At 43.1% G+C, this 21,553-nt stretch overlaps 1 protein-coding gene across 11 annotated transcripts in view; it reads left to right on the top strand.

Annotated features, from left to right (window-relative positions):
• Window positions 1-21,553, top strand: part of msi2b (musashi RNA-binding protein 2b) — a 207,239-nt gene that overhangs the window by 131,774 nt on the left and 53,912 nt on the right. For all 11 annotated transcript variants that reach the window (XM_037467036.2, XM_037467034.2, XM_037467037.2 and 8 more), the window contains exon 8: window positions 17,755-17,837. In XM_037467036.2, the coding sequence (XP_037322933.1) occupies window positions 17,755-17,837 (83 nt within the window). The remainder of the gene's footprint in view (window positions 1-17,754; window positions 17,838-21,553) is intronic.

Below are 21,553 nucleotides of genomic sequence, written 5' to 3'. Positions count from 1 at the left end.
TCCCTTGGCCTGTTCTCCTATCAATACAGTTCTATGTGATGAACAAGAACAGTTCCGCTGGCGAATTAAAAATGAATCAGTTTAAACGTTTAAAGCTTCAGTGTCTGCTTTTTCATCAACACAAAGAAGAATAATCAAAGGCGATATCAAAGCGCCAAAACATTTTTCTCAGCGAAAACTGAACAGCTGGACAAGACCGCTGACCACCACATGCCGTCTTAACTTTTCAGGGGTCAGAATAAAGAAAACTCACTGAACCGCTTGTACTGTGTTCAGTGTTGAAGCCCAAAGAAGTGTTCACAGCACTATGAATCAATCTAAACGTCAAAGCTGCTTGGCTTTAGAGTCGGTGTGTGTGTGTGTGTGTCTGAGTGTTTGTGGAGAGAGAGACTGAGCCTTTTATCAGAAAGCTACGCCTACCATTCCAGTGTGAGTGTGAGTAATGGACACCAGCACCCGAAAGGACTGGATCTGAATCCGCTCCCTTTATTAACGCTCAAAGTCTTTCTGTGTGCGCTAAACCTACCGGATATGCCAAAATATCTCCCGAATATACTCTCCTCTCCTTTTTCCTCGACGTGCGCATTAGGGCAGGATTAGCGTGTTAGAGGGCTTGAACAAGTGGGCCCAAATGACGATGAGTTTTCTTTCCCCAGCCCTTTGTTGGAGCAGATGGGATAAGGAGGACACTTCATCCCCAGGTTCACTGGTCTTTTGGCTTCTTCTTGCGTGGCCAATCCATCTCCCAGTCGTCACTTGAGTAGCTTCTGGGTTTGCGCCCGTGCTCCTTTCCCTCTTGTCCTCCCTCCAAACACTGACTCGTTCACTCATGCCCATCCCTCCCTCTCGCATCCACTCTCCTCTTCTCGATTTGGCCACCAGGGAAGAGTGTGGCACTGAAGCAAGCATTATTGATAGAGCATCTGTTTAGACATGGTGCAGGATCTGTGGCATGTGGGCGAGCAGCTGGGGGTTCGAGCAGGGGAGACATTATGTCATATTACATATCTTGATACGTCTCGTTCACTTGTATGCATGCCCGTTTCTCAGGCACGCACGCCCACAGACACCAAGGAAACACAAATACATGCCGCCACCATCCCCAACCAGATTATTGCTTTCCGTCGCACTTGAAAATGTGGAAACCCAGGCTGGTTCACTACAAGGGTGGCTTAAATAATTTAGGGGCTTTGTGCGAGAAGTTGTCTAGTGTCACTGTACTGTGCAACAGCAGTTCCGTTTCAGAGGCCATTTCAGACCAGGGAGCCAGAGGCAAATATCCTGGCATCTCGGCTTTATTGGGGCAGCTAGACAGACACAGTCGCCCTATCCAGATAATCACCACACATCTCTTCTAGATGGCCAAACTTGTCAGAGCTCCTGCAGCACAGTGCCAATAGATTTTCATCCTTGGCAGCTGATGAAACCGGGGATTTTATGGCATTTTACACAGTACACAAAGCCTGTACGGTGGATCTATGTAGCAATGGAGTGGCAACATTTTCATCATTTGAGCATCATTTTCTTTTTTTCTGGCATCAGTAATGGCGGAATTTGTGGCGTTTGAGTGCCCCTATTTTTGGCCTCCGTAACCTTGAACCAGTTCAAGGTTGAAAAGCCATTAAAACACTGTTAAAATTTGTTTTGCAAATGACTTTGCAAGTTGTGACGCACCGCCGAAAGCTAAAATGGATTAGATGCCAAAGGAAGCTGTGTAACACTTGTAATGCATCCTGAATAGCTTTAAAAACCTGTCAACCGTAAGCTTTCGGTGTCCTTTCAATTTAAATGACGCCGACAAATCCTGCTTAACCTTCCCATTCTGATATGACCTTCACCCTTTGTTAGCAACCACCTCCCGGCAACTGTGGCCACTCACTACACAGAAGGGGGATGCTATCACAGGGAGAAGTCCCATAGTTGTTTCACTGCGGACATTTTGATACTTAACAACCCTAAGGGCACGGGTGCAATGACTAACATGAATGCTGGCTGCATTCCAATACCTTTCACCGTAAACGGAGACACTGGAATGGAACCGAGCCATTGTTAATATAAATGTTAGCACCTGTGCTGTTCTGATTATTACAAAGTCTAAATGTCTGCTCCGTCGCTTATCTTTGCTTGATAAGCACCTTTTCTTTATTGAAATCCCACAAACCAGCCGGCGAGTTGTGGTGCACTTGTTGCCTTATCGTACACATGTGCAGTAGGTCTGTTATTCCTAAAAGAAGTTTGTGACCTCAGAGGATTCTCTGCATAGCCCTGAAACGTCTTCAGCTTCTTCTAATCTAATCAGCCAAAATACGTGAAAAAACACCTGTGTGAGCACTGTAAGCAGCTTTTAAGACACCACACATCTCTGGTACACAGGTGTCAATCACTTAGCAATTTCTTTGGCTGATTAGACCTCTTTTTGTGTGTGTGTGTGTGTGTGTGTGTGTGTGTACAAATGTTGATTTCGATTAAATGAGCTATTAAACTAAACTAGTAATTAAACTATTGTCTAACCATATAAGACAATATCGCTCAACGTTTAATATACCATACCAACCCGGTATCTTCTCATATTATTGTATTTTTAACAATTTAATATTTTTTTCAAGCTTTTTCTAAATGTATTTATTCCTACCACTTTGAATGCCCATTTGGAGCCTCTTGTTTTTCAAAGGAACAACTTCATGGCTTAAGTATGCAAATGGCTCAGTGCACACCTGATCTCTGCTTTGAGTGGCAGAGATCAGGTGTGCAATCATTTCATCAAATTGAAATTTTAAGCAAACAGCCTTCAGCGAAAGGGTGCAGGTGCAAGTCCAGATGAATACTCTAGTGAATTGATCTCTTCACTCTTTGCTGGCTTTCTTTATTCATAATCAGTTTCTTTTTTAAAGTATTTTATTTGTGCATAAGGTATGTGGGTGCATGGAGATAAATGCTAAAACCAGGCTCCACTCTTCTTATGATGTCATTGATATTCAGTTCCTTTTGCATCGTCTTTGTGTCCGTCCCGACGGATTTGCACGTTAATACCAAATTGATATTTTTTGCTTGGCGGTGATCAGAGGTCAAGTTCTCTGTGGCCTGTGACAAAGCACATTAAGACAATTTCACACAAATGTCTAATTGGATTAAATTCTGAGTTGATGACACTATTTATATCATCTGCAACGTGTCCGCTTGGCACAGGCATTCAACCGCAAGGCGGTAATTCTTTTTTCTTTGCATAAATAATGACATTAAGAGATTTGCATTTGCCGCTTCTCATTTGAATCCCACCCAATTTCCCTCTAAAATAAAGTGGCTGAAAACCTTCTGCACCGAGAGGGTCGAGGAGAGAAATTAATTTGTTTGTACAACATAACATTTTAGGTGGGAATCAGAAATAAAATGCCATGTTGCACCAGAGGTACAAATTAAAGGTCCAATTTCGATGTTATATCGTGGTTGCGGACGTTTGCTTGACGGGTTTTTACTGTGAAACAACTGCAGGAATTGTTGGATTTCCAAGCTAATGCTAATGATTGTGGTCGATATGTTTGCCTAACATTTTCAACGTTGTTAAAATACAAACAATGCTCCCAAGACAGGCATTAGAAGTCATTTTGTGGTATTTTTTTGGCCTTTGTTTGTTCCCCCTGACACGGCTGGCCACCATAGGAGACCCAACCGTCATTTAAATACCAGCTGATGTATGTGTCTATAATCTATCCAACTTTTGGATGGAAATGACCAATTGTCCAGTGAACTCCGGCAATGGGTCCACAAGCTGCCCTGGGTTTACATCCAGGGACGGAACTGTCTTCCATTCCATTTGTGGTGCGTGACCTTTTTAAGATGAGAACGCGCAGGGAGAGTGACTCCTGGCAGGGTTTGTTCAAAGAGCAGCCTCTTGGTAATGGGGGGTCCACAGCCTGGCAACGTGCTGGGGAATTGATCAGCCCCTTACTCAAAGGCCAAATACAGAAAGCCCAGCCAGAGGAGAAGGCCATGCAGGATGTGGAGCCATTCTCGGCTTTGAAGCCCTCTCCAGTACCTCATCTGTTTCACTGCATGAATAAACATGTCTCTGCCTATCTGGTAAATCTTCCCTTCTGTCCTTTACCTCCTCTATCCTCTTTACTCCTGAATGGGCTATCAGTTCTCTCATTGCTGATGGAACGATATGAGTGCAGGTCACAAGATCCTTTTTTTCTTTTTTCTCCTCATCTTTCTTGTCTTGCCTGCTCCGTCTCCTCGCTTCTCGCATGAATACTTCCGGTGCTCTAGCAATGTTGCACAGGATTAGATCCACTCGTTTAGAGCTTGCATTGCTTCCACAGATGTCAGCTTTGAGATTGAAATGAGCTCCCCTTCTGCAAATTTCAGAGAGGAAAAGAAAGAAACTAAACATAGATGCAAAAGTTGTTTCAGTTCCATAAATGGAGCCAGAGTGTTGCTTATGTGTGGAGTTGACCAAGGGCTAAAGTGACCGAGTATGGAAATACTGTTGAGACATAATTGAAGACACCTACGGTGAAAAACAATGATTTTTCCATGTTTGCAAATGTTCCACTAGACACTACATTTTAGTCTAAAATCCCACAATACATGTAGGTTTATGGACTGCATCTAATTGGAGGAATAAACGCTTTACCCATTTCCACGTAGATATCCATGATTTCTAATAATTCAATTGATAGTCTTTTTTAAATCTAAACTAGTGGCATGCATTTGAACCTAAGCAGGGACACTACACGTTTATGGCTAATACATGCAATATAAAAATAATTTCTCTAGTAAATGATTTGCAGTAAAACAAATTTTGTTTCCCAGTGTGACCTTAAGGCATTTAACTTGTTAAATATTATGTGATTTGCATACATTTTCAGAACAGAAATCTGAACTCTGGATAGAGCCAGCAGCATAATTCTTGTTTAAATGTTTCAATTTATTGACACATAGAAGTCAACAGTTTTTACAAAGAAAATGCATACCTTCATCCGTCCATAAATAAGACATGGTTTTAGGAATAGAATATTATATAGATCTATGAATGGTATATTTTTGTATTTTCCATACAACAGTTGGATAAATTGACCTATACTATATGTATTACTCTACATTAAGATTAAGGTAAATTCATTAGTGTATGAAATCGGCGTTAGCCTATGGTTAAATCTCAAATAAACACCCCAATGTGCAGTTTATATGTTCTCTTTTCAGTAGTCTAAACAATGATGCGACCATTGATGGACCGTATGGGCCATGGTTGTATTGCGTTGAAGCAAAAACACAATGCAGTCTGCGTGGTCCAGGTGTCTCATCTGCATTTTGAACACCGCCGCTTTAAGAGACCGTAGATCAGCCATGACTTCCTGAAGTGTGGACTCTCCATCCGTGCTATTAGGACAACGCCACCTTTCTTCACGCCTTTGGAAGAGCTACCGTACGAGGCAGTCACCGATCTATATGATGAGCGACTCCAACAAAGACGTAAACAAGCAATCGTTGTGGTCGTCCGTTTTTGCACCACACCGCTTCAATTTTGAGGGAGACAGAATCGGAGAGAGGAGAGCGACTGATGAAAAAAGGGTGCTCTTGAATCAAGCGACGCCCGCCTTGATTGAAGGGTCAATAGCCCCAGGATGACGTCATCGGACATTGCTTGATGAGTCCAAGGGTCCATGATGTCATGATCTGAGCTCCCTCTCCCTCTCCTTTCTCCCTCTCTCTCCCTCGGGCACACATATTGGAGAATGTGAGAGGCTTTCTGTGGGAACAGTACTCTTCTTCTCCATAAGACCATGAAAGCATCTGTAAAGTAAACACAAGTGGCAGTTCCGCCTCTAAGCATTTGGCTCACTCAGTGAAGGCAATCTCTACTAAATGGTAATGGACCTCCGCAAAGTGCCATCATCAGTGTTCTTCATCTTAGATGAACTGCTAGTGTCGCGGCTTTAAATATACCCCGTGCTTAAATACTAATAACAATCTGGCTGTACAGGCGATGAGAGGCCCAATTTGCTGGAATCAATTTTACTTTGCCATACACTTGCCTCCATCTGAACATGATTCATTGCTTCAAAAAGCTGTTGTTTGCAGAGGATTATTTTGATTAAATGCTTTTAGTCCCTGAGTGGATTCCCCCTGTAGAGGCTCTGGTGGGAGGTGTTGGCATTCACCATCGTCCTGCCAGTTTTTCTGTTCAGATCCTCTCAAATAACGCTGCTGCTCGTGTACAAACTTCTCGGCGATCCGTTCTTCCATTTCCCTGCCCCCACTTATTATTCCCCTTTCTGGCTCCCCCCGCTCTCGTCAGGAATGAGAAATTAGAATTAAGTTTTAATGAAAATGATATCTATATCAATAGGTCAGAAAAACACAAAAGGTGCATATCTCTTTCATTCATTCCGAGTCCCACGTTGCTTCACACCTCAAAAGAAATTCATCATGCCGCCTCAAAGCCTTTTTTTTTTTTTTTGGAAAAGAACTGGCCCCCACCTCCCACCACCATCCTCCATGCATTGGTTCGTAACTGTATGGGATGGAAATTGAGACATCTATTAAGCTCGGCCTATCGTTTGGCACAAAAGAGTCTGACATTTTTGAATAAAGAATCCCCTCGTGGTTCAAAACCTTTGGATCTCATTACACCAATCCTCTGTTTGTATTATAGAAATTCTATCAGGGCTGAGAGATTTCGTCCAGGGTTTTTTTTTCTCACTACTTTGTCCCTCATGTTCTTTCCGCTCGCCTCGCTGGCTTGTTGTCTTACCCTCAGCAATGTTTACCTAACCTCTCTTGTATTTACCACACAGCCTCGTCCATCTGCGTGCATTGAACATGAGAGATGTGCTGCTCACTTAGTGGCATCATGAAGAGATGGAGGCACAGCAGTTGCCAGAGTGATGTGGCTTTGTGTGCACTTGTGTTGGAATGTGTGCTTGTTCCACGGGTGTCAGCCGACAGAATTGGATTACTCCAGAGGAGACGGTGTTAATTTTTCCATCATCTTTTCATGGACAGAGGTCCCGTCATTGATTAGTTTAGGTGCACAATACTCGTTTGTTTTTACAACACTGTCAGACTGAATTTCAGCGAGGCTGCGTTGTGAAATGAAGCTGACTTTTGAACATTTGAAAAACCTTGTTGATCAAAATCAATGCACATGCTAATAGTACTAACACTTTCCACTCATTTATAATACTCTATCACAATTCTCATAGCGTATAAGAACGTATTTTGTAATGACTTATAAGGTCAGATATCGTAATACTTCCTAATTGCTGGTCACCATGACTTTCGCAAGAACCAAAGCATTATAATCCACATGGGTGTAACTATTTTAATTATTTATATATATATATATATATGAATAAGTTACTCTACCACTGGCTGGTCATTTATTTGTTCAACTAAAGTAAAAATTATGTTATTCATTTTTTTGTGTTGTTTTTGCATCGATTTAACAATATCTCTTTCCTCTATAGAGCTGTAAGTAGATTATAACACATGTCTGCGTAAAGTACGATTATAATCTACTATGCCCAGGGGCATCATAGGAAGTGCGGCCGAAATAGAAAGTATTCCAAAGCCAGCTAAAGTACAGTCTGCTTTCCAGTTTTTTATGTAATTGGTGTGTCAGTGCAGCAATTGCATGGAAACAGCAACATCTGTGCTGCTCGTAGATGTTACTGGATGACGATGTTGGTCTAATGTTGCAGACCCACTGGGTGCAGCTAACGCAATCATTATCCACACACTGAGCGCCAAGAGAAGGTTTATAGTGTGATATAATAAATAGAGAGAGAGGAAAGCAGTCACATACAGAGAGAAAGAGAGGGAACAAGATTTCAGTTTCCCCTTTTCCCAAATGGACCGAGCGCATCGGGAACCATACCAAGTGTATTCTCATGACTTAAGTGCCTCAGTGTTGTGCTTTGCATTACCAACATGTGTTTCTAGAACCCCAACTCCCAGTTATATTGCACAAAGCAGGGACCATTGTTTGATTGCTGGCCTACATGGAATTCACTGAACAGTCTTACCCAGTCTCTTTAGTATTAGTGACGTGTTGAAGGATAAAGAGGATCCATCCAAGTCCATTATGTCCATAAATGTGCTATCACTTTGCAAAGAGGAATATGAAAGAGAATATATCGTGAGCCTCCCAGCCAGTGATGCTAGTCTGATTTTAAAACAGCTTTAGCAATCACAGTGGCACAATGACAAATAAAAGCCTTTCCAAATGGAGAGGAATGTCTAAACTGCCTTCTCCAGATCCCAAAATACTCCAATACATTGCAACTTGTACATAAAAAGATATCTCAGATGAGAATTGTTTAATTCATTGCTCCTCTATATTTGTGAAATGGCTAAATTTACTAATTACTTGGTTAGAAATGTGTCACGGTTTGGGTTTACTTCCTGTTTTATTTTGTAGTTTTCATGCCTCTTGTGTAGCTGGGTTAACTTCACTTCCTACCTAGTCCTGGCCTCCCCTGTGATTGTCTGCAGTGTCCCTGATTGTTCCCACCTGTGTCCAATCACCTGCACCTCCCCTGTGTATTTAAGCCCTGTGTGTCTTGTGCCCCTTGTCGCGTCACTGCATGTTGCATGTTGTGTTTGCAGTTTGTATGTGGTAGCCTGTCAGTTAGAAGTTCCTGGTCCCCCGTCTGCGTTTTGCCCCCCTTGGCTTTTTTTTATTTCTTGGATTTTTGAGTTTTGAAGCAGACTATTAAAGTATTTTTTGTTGAAGTCTGTGTTTGGGTCCTTCCTGCCTGCCTCTGCCTACCTCACCCGTAACAAATAGTTTTGACCTATTCTTCCTGTTCATTACTTTTGGCCAGCATTTTATCTATTGATTGCTGGATTAAAGCATTTTGGGCAATATAGCTATGTCATAATAATAAAGTCATTTAAGGTTACAATTACTGTACTAGATTGTGTAATACGCAAGTGTTGCACTTTTCCCACTTGGTAATTACTACATTAATGTTGCCATTAGCTGTTCCATATGTTGTCTGCTGAGATTTGGCGGCTTAGGTTGTCGGACCATTTCATGATCATCTGGACCAGCTACAACATTTAGCAACATCACAATTTATAAAAGATACATTAATACAATTTATTCATCTTCTATTTAAAGAATAGATGATACGTACCTAATAATAATAGATGATAAGTACCTAATCACCACATCTACTACCACGTTTTATACGACATAAAGCATACACATGGGTAATGATATCTAGAAAAGTAAAAAGAAATCTCAGGAGATCAAATCCTAACGATGAAGCTCATGAAAATTCTAATATTTTTGCTTCAAAGAGAGACTGTGGCCTCTTTTTCTGAAGTGGGCTGGTCTGTCCTCGGGTGGTGAGCTGCGGTTGCTTTACAAATGGGCAGAGGCTCTTGGTCATGTTTGACCTGCAGGCTGATTTCTTTCCATCTGATGACACAGATCGGCACTTGTGGACACGCTCAGCTCTCTGGCATCCAACCTTTGGGTGGAGCAGCTAAACGTTCCCTCTGCTTTTATCAGTGACTCCACTTTGAGGTTTGCCTTGTGTTTTGTGAGGCTTCTTTTTATTCTACTGGTGTACAGTTTTAAAATAATCCAAACTATATCTAATATATTTATTGATATTTCTCTTGTTTTCTGTGCAGCGCTTTGAATTCTTTAAGTGCCCCCTTTTTCTTTTTTGCCTCCTAATGGCTTACCACTCTTAGACTGCTGTCAGGGACTAACGGGGTAGTTAGTCACCTTTTCCATGGATAATTGCTTTCATTCAAGCAGCCTTGTGATCATATAGAAGGAGCAAAATGCATACTTATAGGCATATTGTTTGGCACTAATGAGGGCCTTTCTTGAGTAAGAGGCTGTTTCAAAATGCAATAAAGTGGTGGAGCTGGATTTGTTTCACAAGTGCACCTTCTGTGTTGCTGTTGATAAATTATGCCTTTTACCTCTGGCCCAACTGCGGACGTGCTGTGTCCACGTCTCGTCTGTGTGTGGACCGGCGCGCACTCAAGTCATAGCGGTGATTATGTCAGACAATTACTGCTGAACGTTTAAATAGATGTCTGTAATGAGAGCTCGAATCAAAGTCACAAGTCCATGTTGCAGTAGTGCCACCGAATACAAACGCGTGGCCTCCTGTTTGTGTGTTTGTGTAAAGTAGGACAGTAGAAATTGATGGCCAGCTCTGAAAGCTGACCTACATAGAGGCACAGACAAACCAGTTCCCTCAGCATGCCCGCTGAGCCCCGTGGCTCTGCTGAAAATGCAGAGGAAGCAGGCAGATGGTATGTAAAGCATTTTTTTTAAAAGCATACAATACATCCATCCGCAATTTAGCAAGTTCCACTTCCTGGTTTTAAAGTAGGTGGGTAGACGCAAAGGTTGGTATGCTGTTTGTACTCCTTCCAAGGTATTGTAATGTATTAGGGTGACATTACTCTGTGGGGGCAAGTCAAAGAAACAACAGAAAAACGCTCACCTGCCAATATTTCAATTCATAACTATTCAAGCTAAAAATTAACAGCACTTGCATCCTCATTTTTATTATAAAGGGTGAAAAGATTCTTGCAGAAAGAGAATGCGCTTCTTGGATCCTAATGACCCAGAGCAGTCCATCAAAGGAAATGTTTAACCCAAGCTACTGAAACCCATTTTATTGACTTTATTGATGCAATTTGAGTTCTTTCTGGTAAAGTGTTACACAGTGTGCATTATATGTTAAGGGGTTTCATTTTAAAAGGTAAGATAGGAAGGAGAGTATACGAACAATATGTCCATTTCAGACAAGGGGTTTTGACGCCGTTATTTACAGTGCAGAAGCTCGGAAAACATGTCCATGGCGATGGCTTTTTAACTATGTAGTAGCCTATCTGCGATCAATGTAAAAATACTTTGCAAAAAAGAACAGTTTGAGAAAAATAAGTGTCCCCGGGTAGTGACACAGCTGATTGTCCCATTAGGTTGGTTTCGGTATTCTTTGCCTCATTGACATAGTTTATTGGGTGCAAGTGAGGCGCTGTCCCACGTATGGAAACAGAGCTGTAAATAGTGAGCTAGAACGCGGTTTCTTAGCAAGAGACATAGAACGAGTCGTGGGCGTCCCTGCCGAAGAGAATCGTACAAAATACGGACCCACGGTGTGTTGTGCTTCAAAGATGAATTCTTTTATTTTGAAATGAAGGTCTAATTAGTTGTTATATAGCCTTTAGGAGACTCCAGCTTAGTGTACATGGTCATTAAGCAGATTTTTTGAAAGTACGTAACATTGGCTTTATATCATGAATGATTTGGTAAAAGTAATTCAACGTAAAAAATCAAACATTTAGAACACTGCATAGCCAGAATGGAATGATCTTTTCTTTAATCAATAATTTTCCACACACAACAACATAGTCAATTATTCAAATAGTATTGGTCGCATTAATTACATGAAAGTCTTTCTATTCTATTGCCTCTTTTTCAGTGGCTCAGTTTGCAGAAATAAAGATTTATTCCAATATTTAATTAATTGACCATAATCTCTGAAAAGAGATTCTGTTCTGTAGTGATAATTGAAAAGCCACTGGGGCAACACAAAAATATGAAGGCCAAGAGTAAAGGAAACAATACACTGATATCTGTCTAAATGTTCTCGAGGCCTGACATTTCATTTCATTTCCCTTATTCAAAGCTCATCTGTGACATTTCTGATCAAGAGAAGTCCTATGAACTGTCGTCCAAGCGGATAAGTTGGGCCTTTTAAAAAGGCCTCAGGGCTGCTGACAAACAAACTTCTTCTGCCACCTGATGCCTGTGCGCACAGCCACCTACACATAACCATCAACTTTTGACGAGTTGTCACACGGCACAGAGCGCCGCAGACGGATTAGCGTAGGTTAAAACCCACAGGGGGGGTGATAGGGGTGGGGGCATTGTGTACACCTACACAGTGTTTTATTGTTCGAAATAAAAATACATTCTGCACAAGGTACTAAACCGATCCACTTCCCAATCCAAAGTGCTTTTCTTTTCACTCGGGCTGTAACCCAGCCGGCGGACGCTGATGGCCCATTTCATCCATGTTAAGGAGTAAATAGATACATCTCCAATGCAAGTGCCATTTGTAAGTACTGGTCCCTTTTAACAAACACACCTTTCCAGTGATCCCAGAGTGTTCATAGTCACTTTGGGGATGTTTTTTGATGGATTCTAATTCAGCAGTACAGTGTACAGTATCTGTTTATAGCCGTCACTCTTGTGCTAAACCACCTGCTGTTCATCAATACCAGGGGCCACTTTGAACAGGTACATGTGATGGGCGATTTCTTCCACGTTTTAGATCAAGGATCTGATGAGGCAACAAAAACAATGTAGCAGTTGTGTTCAAGGACGACAATCCAACAACATGACAGCTCTTCTCTTCCGAGTGTTGTCTCGGGGTGAGGCGGCGCTGACGGCTCTCTGTGCCGTACGCCTAAGTGATTCATTTTGCATCGTCCGTTTTCACTTTCCCCAACGCACTCGCGCGCCTCAAAGCAGTCACATTTATTTGTCGTGTGTTTGTCTGCATATTAGCTAGTAAAAAAAAAACATGCGTTTGTCTATTCGGCGGGAAACGTAAACACCCATTTTATTATGAATCCAATAAGGAGGACACCATTCTCTCTAACAACTCTAACTCTGACTCTGACAGCTCTTACTTTTTGTTAAGAATTCCCTTCAGTCTTCCTTTTTCTGATAACAAATTCTGCCCCTTCTGTTTGAGGCTTGTCGATAATTCAGTATGAATATTCATTGTCTTTCGATGACAACCTCATACTCAAATCTGATTATTTTGCAATAAGTTCTTAATTAAATGAGAAAATGCTTGGTATCAAGTTTCTCTTTGACCCAGGAGTATACACAAACAGCCATTGGTTATTTCCAATAGCCAATCTTTATATCTGCTGTATCATGGTTTATTTTACGGTAGATGAAATCCAGCGTGCCGATTGGTTGAGAGTGAGTCACGGGGTGTGCAATTTTGAGTGATAATGTACAGGAGCTGTTCACATTGACCCCAGCGTTCCATATACTCAAAATAACAGATTTTACGCGACCGTTAGCTGTCATTTCAGTTTTTAGTGCGGTGGCGAATGACCGTAAACACTGAAAATGATCCTTTTCGGGTAACGCCAGCTTTCGCAACCGATCTTGCTTTTTTTGTTGCTTTTTGTCAACAGACTATTTTCTCTAGGCTACTGAAATGCGATACACAACGTTTGGTGACTACAGTTATTTTGTGCTGAAAGGCAGCTATTTACTTACTAAGAATAATTTTGTGGTGACAGTATTATAAAAGCAATAAGGTACTTGAGGCCGTACTTTATCTTCAATAATGTACAGCCTCTCATACCTTTTTGCTTAAATATATCATCAGGGAGATGTGAAAATTATAAATAAATATCTATACCGTGAGAGACAATTTTGCCTTAATTATTACACCAGCCCAGTTCATGAAGGGGGATATGATTTCTTCAATGTTTTTTCATGAATTTGCTGTTCCTCTATTCTATTTCCTCTACTATAAGCAGGCCGTGCTGCTAGAGAGTTCATGCTGTTAACTGTATTAAACAGGGGATTAACGCCCGGGGCCCTCGGTCTCTAGTAATAGCAGACGGAAATACTGATCAAAGGCCTCTAACTGTGCCGTGGGTGTTCGGACTGCCTCTGTCTGCTGCTCTGCATTACAAGGAGATGGGGCTCGGAGGCTGGGGCGCACAAGCAGTCAGGCGGTCTCTGTAGACTGCCCCTGATTGGGCGGATGAAGGTTGGCCCGTGCATAATTAAGGCTGGATAACTAGTTCAGATGCGGGAGTAGAGGAAGAGCAGTTGTTGCTGCAGGTGGGTTGCACCAATGACCTAGCAGCCAAGCATACATGTACAGTACGTGTGTGTCTGCTTGTGCATGTGCATGAGGGTGCTTCATTCCCTTCCTGCTGTCTCCCAGAGGACACGTCGGACACTTTCTCCTGGTTGCCCCACATTCTTGTGTTGACGGGGCCAGTGTTCAGCGGCTCTTCAGCAAACTGCTCTCATTGGATGTAGTTTCATTTAGGAGCCACATAAAGGCCTATTGTCATCGTATTCATTAGATGAACACGGTAATGTGTTTGGGCTCCTTGAGAGGCTGCTTCCCCTCACATAATGCATTGCAGCAGCAATTGTTGTGTATGATTGAATACATGAGGCAGTTTGTGTAATAGCTGGTGTTCATTTTTTTTAAATTGATGGGTCCGTCGAATGTATGCATTTTTGTGTGTGTGTGTGGGGGGGCTTGCATGTATGAATATGTAATATGTCGCAAGTAGCAAGATAGTGAGGTCCAATCAGTGTCGGCGAGGAAAGTCTCTACATATTTTAAATCAATTCATACTTAAAATCTGCTTTGAAGGGTGCAGGTAATAAGCTCCAGGTCTGCACTGATCATACATGTGTGCTTTACGTTCACTCTTATGTACTTGTAGCGGCATAGGGGGCTGGAGAGGCCTGCTTCCTGCAAATTTATAACCCCTTAACTTTGTTTCTCGTGGACGCTCACACGGACTTACCCAATGTTTCCAACAATATCTGACTCCGCTACTGGTAATAATATTCCTCCCACAACCACTTCTCGCTCACACTTTTTTAAGGATGATTTTTTATTTATTTTTTTACATTTTACTGTCTGTTAATATCGGCGCTGTGCACATGGAAGTCACGCCAGGCATGGAAAGGAAAATGTAAGAGGAGCGTTTAAACCCTCTTTAGATTTAAGGGGAATACATAAGAGAATCCTGTTAAGTTTCAAACTTAATTTAAAGCTGCAACGCCACTTTTCAAGTCAGTAAACTTAGCTGCATCAATTTGCAAGCTCCTCCATTATCTGCTTCTGGCAGTATCAGCTTTTTACTAGGCTGGGAGGGGGGGGGGGGGGGGGGGGGGGGAGTAAATGCATTTGAGCAACAGAAGCAGAGAAACCTGAAATGAGTGTGAAATAAAGAGCGAGTCTGATGAAGGTGGTAAAGGGCCGTGAAAGTAGGCCCCCCGCCGATTCTGTGGAGTGGCGAGACGAGGGCCGAGCCGGGCTCCGGCTAATAAGTGTGAGCGAGTGCGGCCAAGGAGCCCGAGCCCGTAGCCACACAACACCTATTATCAGCCTGCCTCCCCTGCAAAAAATGTGTTTCCGTGCACAGGGTGCTGTTTGGGGGCGGTGCATGGGGGGAGGGTCCCCCATTCGCACCTCTGTCCATGTGTCTGTTGCTGCTTGACAGTCTTTAATAGTCTCGTTGGGGTCAGCCCCCGTGCCACGTGTGGAGGGTTTTGAAGAAAGAGGGGGCCGAGACGCACAAGGACAATGTCGCGCTGCCGACGCCCCCCCCCCCCCCCCCGCCGAAGGTGGACGGGCAGCGAGAAATGTTTTCGCTGCCGCTGTTCTGTGGCCTGTAATCGCCTTCCCGGTCTGTAAAACAGCGGAGCAAACGACTGCTCTGATGAGAGGGAAACATAGCGGCGTTTAGATGTGTTGTCTACGGGACACAAAAGTAGTCCTCGCTACTGACAAATGTCTTTTTGTTCATTTAAACAGAGACTGTCATGGGCGTAGGGGCCCCGCTGGTGGTGGTGTGGCTCGGCCGTGACCCCAGTGGATATAATGGTGCGGTGGAAAATGTCCTGTCAGTTGATGGAGGAGCTGCCTGTGGCGGCAGGAAGGAGTGTGGCGACAGGGGCCATGTGTGTTAACCCCTTTCCTCGTCACGTCTGCCCACCACTCCTCTCATTTCGTCTCCACCTTTTTTTCCTCTCTCTTTCCCCCCTCCTCACACCTTCTACCTACACCCCTCCGTGACAAATTACTCCTGGCGGTTGATTTGTTGGTTGTCAAAAGTGCTCCTAGTGCTGGCGTGAAGGTGGAGCCAGCCAGCCCTCCCCCCCCCCCCCCCCCAGCTGGAGCTCAGTGTTGAGACGTCTCGGTGGAAATTGATATTCTGTCTCATAAGATCTCATTAGATTCGATGTTGTCCATGTTTAATCAGCTCACACATTAGGTTTCCAGCCCTTCTTTTGACAAGGCTGCTTTGATATGTTCTAGCTCGTGTCAGTAGCTGCAGCGGGGCTTCAGGAGGCTCTTTGTTATTTTTGGAGGAGGAGCTGGAGGAGGAGCAGAGAAAGACAAATGCCAGCGAGAGATAAAGACTTTATGACAAAACTCTGGATGCCGGTGTTTGGCGATAACCCGGCTACGAAGCAGCAGCTGCTCACAAAGACAGCCGTGGTTTTTGGGCTGATCTGATGGGTTCAGACAGTAAAGTGTCATAGTGCACACCTTACAGGTTGACGCATTCTGCTTGGGTTTGGACATCTAGAGGCTTAATACAGCATGCATACAGTAGTGTGGCAGGCTATCCGTTAGAGATAAGGTAACGTTGATGTGATCTATGTAGTTTTAATATTGTGATATTGGTGTAATAAGGTGTATGAATTTTTCAAATGGTGATTTGGCTTTTACTTCTGCGTGCCTCATAATTGTTCTCTTTCTGTTTTACATCAATGCACATAATCAGATTTTGGTCAAAAAAGGGAAACATTTAAAGGCGGAGCCTTTGACTTTGGGAACTGTGATGGCAATGTTTCACTGCGTTTTAAATATTATCCAAATGACTTTATCAAAACAGTTAATGGATTGAACGAGAAAGAAATCCGCCTTCATAATGGCTCTGACAAGCTTCCCTGTGAGTCTTCGACCTTGTAATTTGTCCTGTGGACACAAAGAACACACGGATTCTTCTTGACTTTTCAGAAAAGGCAAATATCACCATGCTCCGCTCGGTCAACAATTGATTTTTGAAACGCAGTCTTTCGTGTACCGGTTCCTTCTCACCTTCAGTAGGTGAATATTACAGATGGAGCCGTGGGGTGCGCGTCAGTCGGGTGGGATGCTTTCAGCGGTGATGGCGGTTTAAGCCCAACCTGAGGTTGTTTTATTTCGTCTTGGGGTGTTTCCCATTTTGAAAAGAAACTCATCTCCTTTCAGTCGCACTTGCTGCTTTATTCACTAACTGTTTCTCTTTTGTGCCGTTTCCTTCTTTTGCAAAAGTAATAGAATATCAGTTTCCCTTTCAACCCGGGCTATAGAGAAGCTAGATTGCTTTGTGCGTCGCCATCACAACACAGAGGAGAGCATCACAATCCACTTGTGTTCAAAACTCTGAGACCATCATGCCTCTCCGTCTTTGTGTCAAAAGAGGGGTTAAGCTTTTATCCTATAAATATGGCGTTAAAATCCCAATGTCAATGACGCATTCTTTCTAAGGCCTGCATTAACATAAAAAACGAGGGTTTGTTATACAGTAAGATTTCAATAAAAAGAACACAAAATGCATTTAATGAAATTCAGATACTGGGCCCTAGCTCCCTGAATCTCATTAAAAGAGCTTTGTGCTGTGTTTCCATCTTCTCTTTGTACAAGAGGTCCTCGAGTGCGCTTAATAATGTGGCAGATTTCATCATATTCCTGATTTAAAGAGGACAATGTCTGTCGTGTTCACTTGTTCTCTTCCGTGCCCAAGCCAATCTCCACAGATGTCGCCGCCGCATATATAGTTTCTGGTTTGTGATGCTATTTCTTCTTGCGATGCATTTTTCTTTTTGAGTTCCAGAAGTTTTGTAACTTAACTCCACTAACCCGAGTCTTTCCCTCTTTGTGCCCCCCCTCCCTCCCCCCCTTCTCTGTTTCTCTCTCTCTCTCCGCGTAGGGTTTGGCTTCATAACTTTTGAGAGTGAAGACATCGTAGAGAAAGTCTGTGAAATTCATTTTCATGAAATCAATAACAAAATGGTAAGTCCACTCATTTATTTTTTCAATTCCAGGTGTGTGTTGAAGGATTAATATTTGATTCCTTTTTTTCTGGTATTAATGGCGGCGGAGGAAGTGTGTCTGTTAGTTTGTGTTTGTGTGTCTGTGTGTTTTTGTTTATATGCACAAGCTAACACACACACACACACACACACACACACACACACACACACTGTGTAGGTCTCAGGGATGGAAAAGCAATGGTGTGCACTGCCCACAAACCGTGAAATTGTGTGGGTGAGTTCTGCCTGTCAGGCTGAGGGACGGGAGAGTGGAGCCTGTCCCTCTCTTTCCTGAATCCACACCACCAAGCACACACTGCCATAAACACACAGACACACACACACACACACACACACACACACACACACACAGGTGGAGATGTCCAGGGAAGCAACAGGGAAGGTACTGGCAGAGGCAGAGTTCATTAGGCAGGGATTAACACATTCCAAGGAGTCCCAGTGATGCCTGTTTAATTTACACCAGTAATATGGGCGTCTCTGAGCACCCAACAGAGTTCAGCATCAGCCTCCTAAGCCATCATGTCCCTTATGATAATTGACAGGGACCAAATTCAGCGTAGCGAGTGTGACATTAGGTCCCACTTCACCCAGTTCCACGCTGCAGGCCTCTGGAGAGAGCCTGCATCATTTGAGCGGTTCTGTGGATAGTGATTGACTGCAGGGAATACTTGTCTTGGCTGCCCTCCCCCCATCCCCTCCCTCCTCCCAGGCCTTTTCTCCTAAAACTGACTGGCTCTTTGACTGACAGGACCAGCGTAGTAGAACCGTGTTCACCGGGGGCCCGGCCCAGGTGACATATGACCTCCAGTATACATCCCTGGGTGTCTCTGCGGCGAATCACAGTCTGTGCTGCAGACTGCGACCACGGCGAGCCGAGGGTGTGACAGAAATAGCTGTAAGCGTGCCGAGGACATTCTGTCACGATCAAATGTCTGCGATCCTTTGCCATGTAGGACTGAACACACCGGTATCAGGCATCAACGTGACGCACACCACAACGTCCATTTATGCAAACAAAGCGAAACAGACAAATACTGCCAAATAATTTATTTTTTAAGTCTTTACAGTAAATGATAATCCAACTTTTGCTATCAATAAATCTGATATCTAACCACATCAACGTTGTCCTTTTCTAAGTCCCACTCCAACTTAAACTGTGCAGAAAAAATAATCCTCATTTAAGTCCTACCCACAGCCTATTTGTAAAAAGTTCTAATTAGACAGATCTAATTAGATTGGATTGTAAACACTTGGCTTAATTAGGAATGCAAATTTGCCTAACAAATAGTTGGTTGAGTTAATGTTCATTCATTTGACAATCATTATTAATTTAGAAAAAGTCTTTTTTTTTCTCTTTCAAAGGTTGGCTATTGGCTAATTTCATGGCACAGCATTCATTAAATATGCTGCATTGATTAAATATGGTATTTTAATCAGGAATGTTTATGAAATACTACAATTCCATAGACATAGAAACACGGCTCCACAACATGTTTTGCTCGGTTATCAACAAAATGGTTAAATAAACGAGATCAGACACTGTTAATATTTTTGCTGGCCTTGCAAGGGATGGTAGATTAGATAAGAGTGTGATAAATAGTATGATGAATAAGCCTCTTAAAACATTCTCTTTATATTCACAAAACGCACAGAATGCCATCTTATCAAGTAGCGTCCAAAATGTCCAGAATATGTGCAGGTGGGACTTTTGTATGTCATAAACATTGTTAATGTAGCATATAATGTTCTATATCTGGGGCGGCTGTAGGCCATTCCAGCTAACATCGAGTGAGCGACGGGCTACCCCCCCTGGACTTTGACGCCAGTCAATGGCGGCGGGGCTGACACGGAGACAAACAACCATTCACTCTTACATTTGCACACCTACGGGCAATTTAGAGTCACCAATTAACCTAAACCCCCAGAGCATGCCAACTGTAGGAGGAAGCCAAAGTACCCGGAGAGAACCTGCGCAAACACGGAAAACTCCACACAAAAAGGCCAATCGGGGGGGTTTCCGAACTCCGCACCATTTTGCTCTGAGGCAACAGTACTAACCACCATTAACCGTTTCACAGTCGCCATCAATATTCAGTAAACTGATGTGGCCTCTTTTTTAGTTGCAAGCTCCAAATCTCTTATGCTTGAAGCTGCGAGGTGATTCGCTGTTGTCCATCGTGATTTGTACTTCAAGTTCTGTGCCAGAGAACAGAAAATCAGTGACTGCTGGTGGATTGCACGAGCAGCGTCCTCCTGTAGCATGCGTGCAGGTACTAGTAAACCAAAGTGACGCTTGTGGAGACCATGTGACTCATCCAGGAGTAGTGCGAGGGTACATAGAGACCATTTCACATGGCTTTTGTTGTCTTTGGTAAGAAGACCCTCCCGGCAACACTTGTACTGTACATTCAGGTTCCCCATAGGATGCAGGAAATATGTGTGTCCTTGTTCCACAACTGCTGACATCTCAGAACGTCAGCAAAGAGGGTGAAGTGTGTTAAAAGCATTTTTCAAAGACTCATCAGGTTTTTACCTTCGTTGCAAAGAGGAGAGTACCGGTTATCCAGTGTTCCGGCGCACGGAATAAAAAATGTCTCCTGTCTTCATCCTTATGAAGTACCATACAGAAATAGACCTCATCCATCCTTCCTGCCAGTGTTATCTAAAATGGCTGTTGAATAATTGATGCGGACAGAAATTCTGCCCCACTTGGGAGGGTGCTGGATGTACAGGGCACCCCCACCTTCCCCTTGCCCCGTCTCTCAACGGATCCAGCAGTGTGGTGGGTCAGTGCCCTCTCAGAAGCGAGGGCCTGGACCTTTTAGTCACTCGGTCAAGCCCCCTGTGTTCATGCGCCACCGAGGCCTCACTCTCAGGAGCGTTTCCTGTTCGTCACCGTGAAATTGGCCCTATATACAGCGGGTGAAATAAGTATTGAACAAGTTACCATTTTTCTCAGTAAATAAATTTCCAACATTGACATGAGATTTTCACCAGATGTTGGTAACAACCCAAGTAATAGATACATACAAAGTTCAGAAATAAAGTTATGTGTAATAATGTGAAATGACAATTTGAACACATGAAGAAAGGGAGGTGCAAAAATGTATGGAAAGCCAAGACAACAGCTGAAAACTATCAGTAATTAAAAAGCAATCCAGACCCTCATCAGTGCAAATTTATATCAGCTGGTTCAGTCCCAACTGATGGCCTACAAAAAGGTCTCATTGCCGATGTGTCACAAAAGACGGTGGGTAAAAGCAAAGAGCTGTCTCATATCAATAGCTCCTTTGGAAATATATTTACTGAGAAAAATTGTGACGTGTTAAATACTTATTTCACCCGCTGTATACATTAAAAAAAAAGGTGCTGCTTAGAAAGAAGCTCCGAACCGGCCCCACCAGCTGCACTGGCTTCTGCATTGCTCCCCCCTCTGCAACCGTCATGTCCATTTTATTTATGTCCCCCAATATCGCACATCCCATATTGGCCCCTAGGGGTTTAAGGCCACCATGCTGGATGGAATGAACGTATGGATTATGGTCCCCTTTACATGATTGTATCATTCTTTAGCCACAACAGTGATTTCTGTACCCTTGTATTGAAACCAGTAAATATTCTGGAGTAAAAATCAATAAGCATAAGATGGCTAACAGTCTATCACAGCCTCTGGAT

Source organism: Pungitius pungitius, chromosome 16 (genome assembly GCF_949316345.1).
Source record: "Pungitius pungitius chromosome 16, fPunPun2.1, whole genome shotgun sequence".
NCBI classification, from domain to species: Eukaryota; Metazoa; Chordata; class Actinopteri; order Perciformes; family Gasterosteidae; genus Pungitius; species Pungitius pungitius.
The sequence above is the reverse complement of the archived record's forward strand: the minus strand, read 5'-3'. Positions and strand labels throughout refer to the sequence as shown.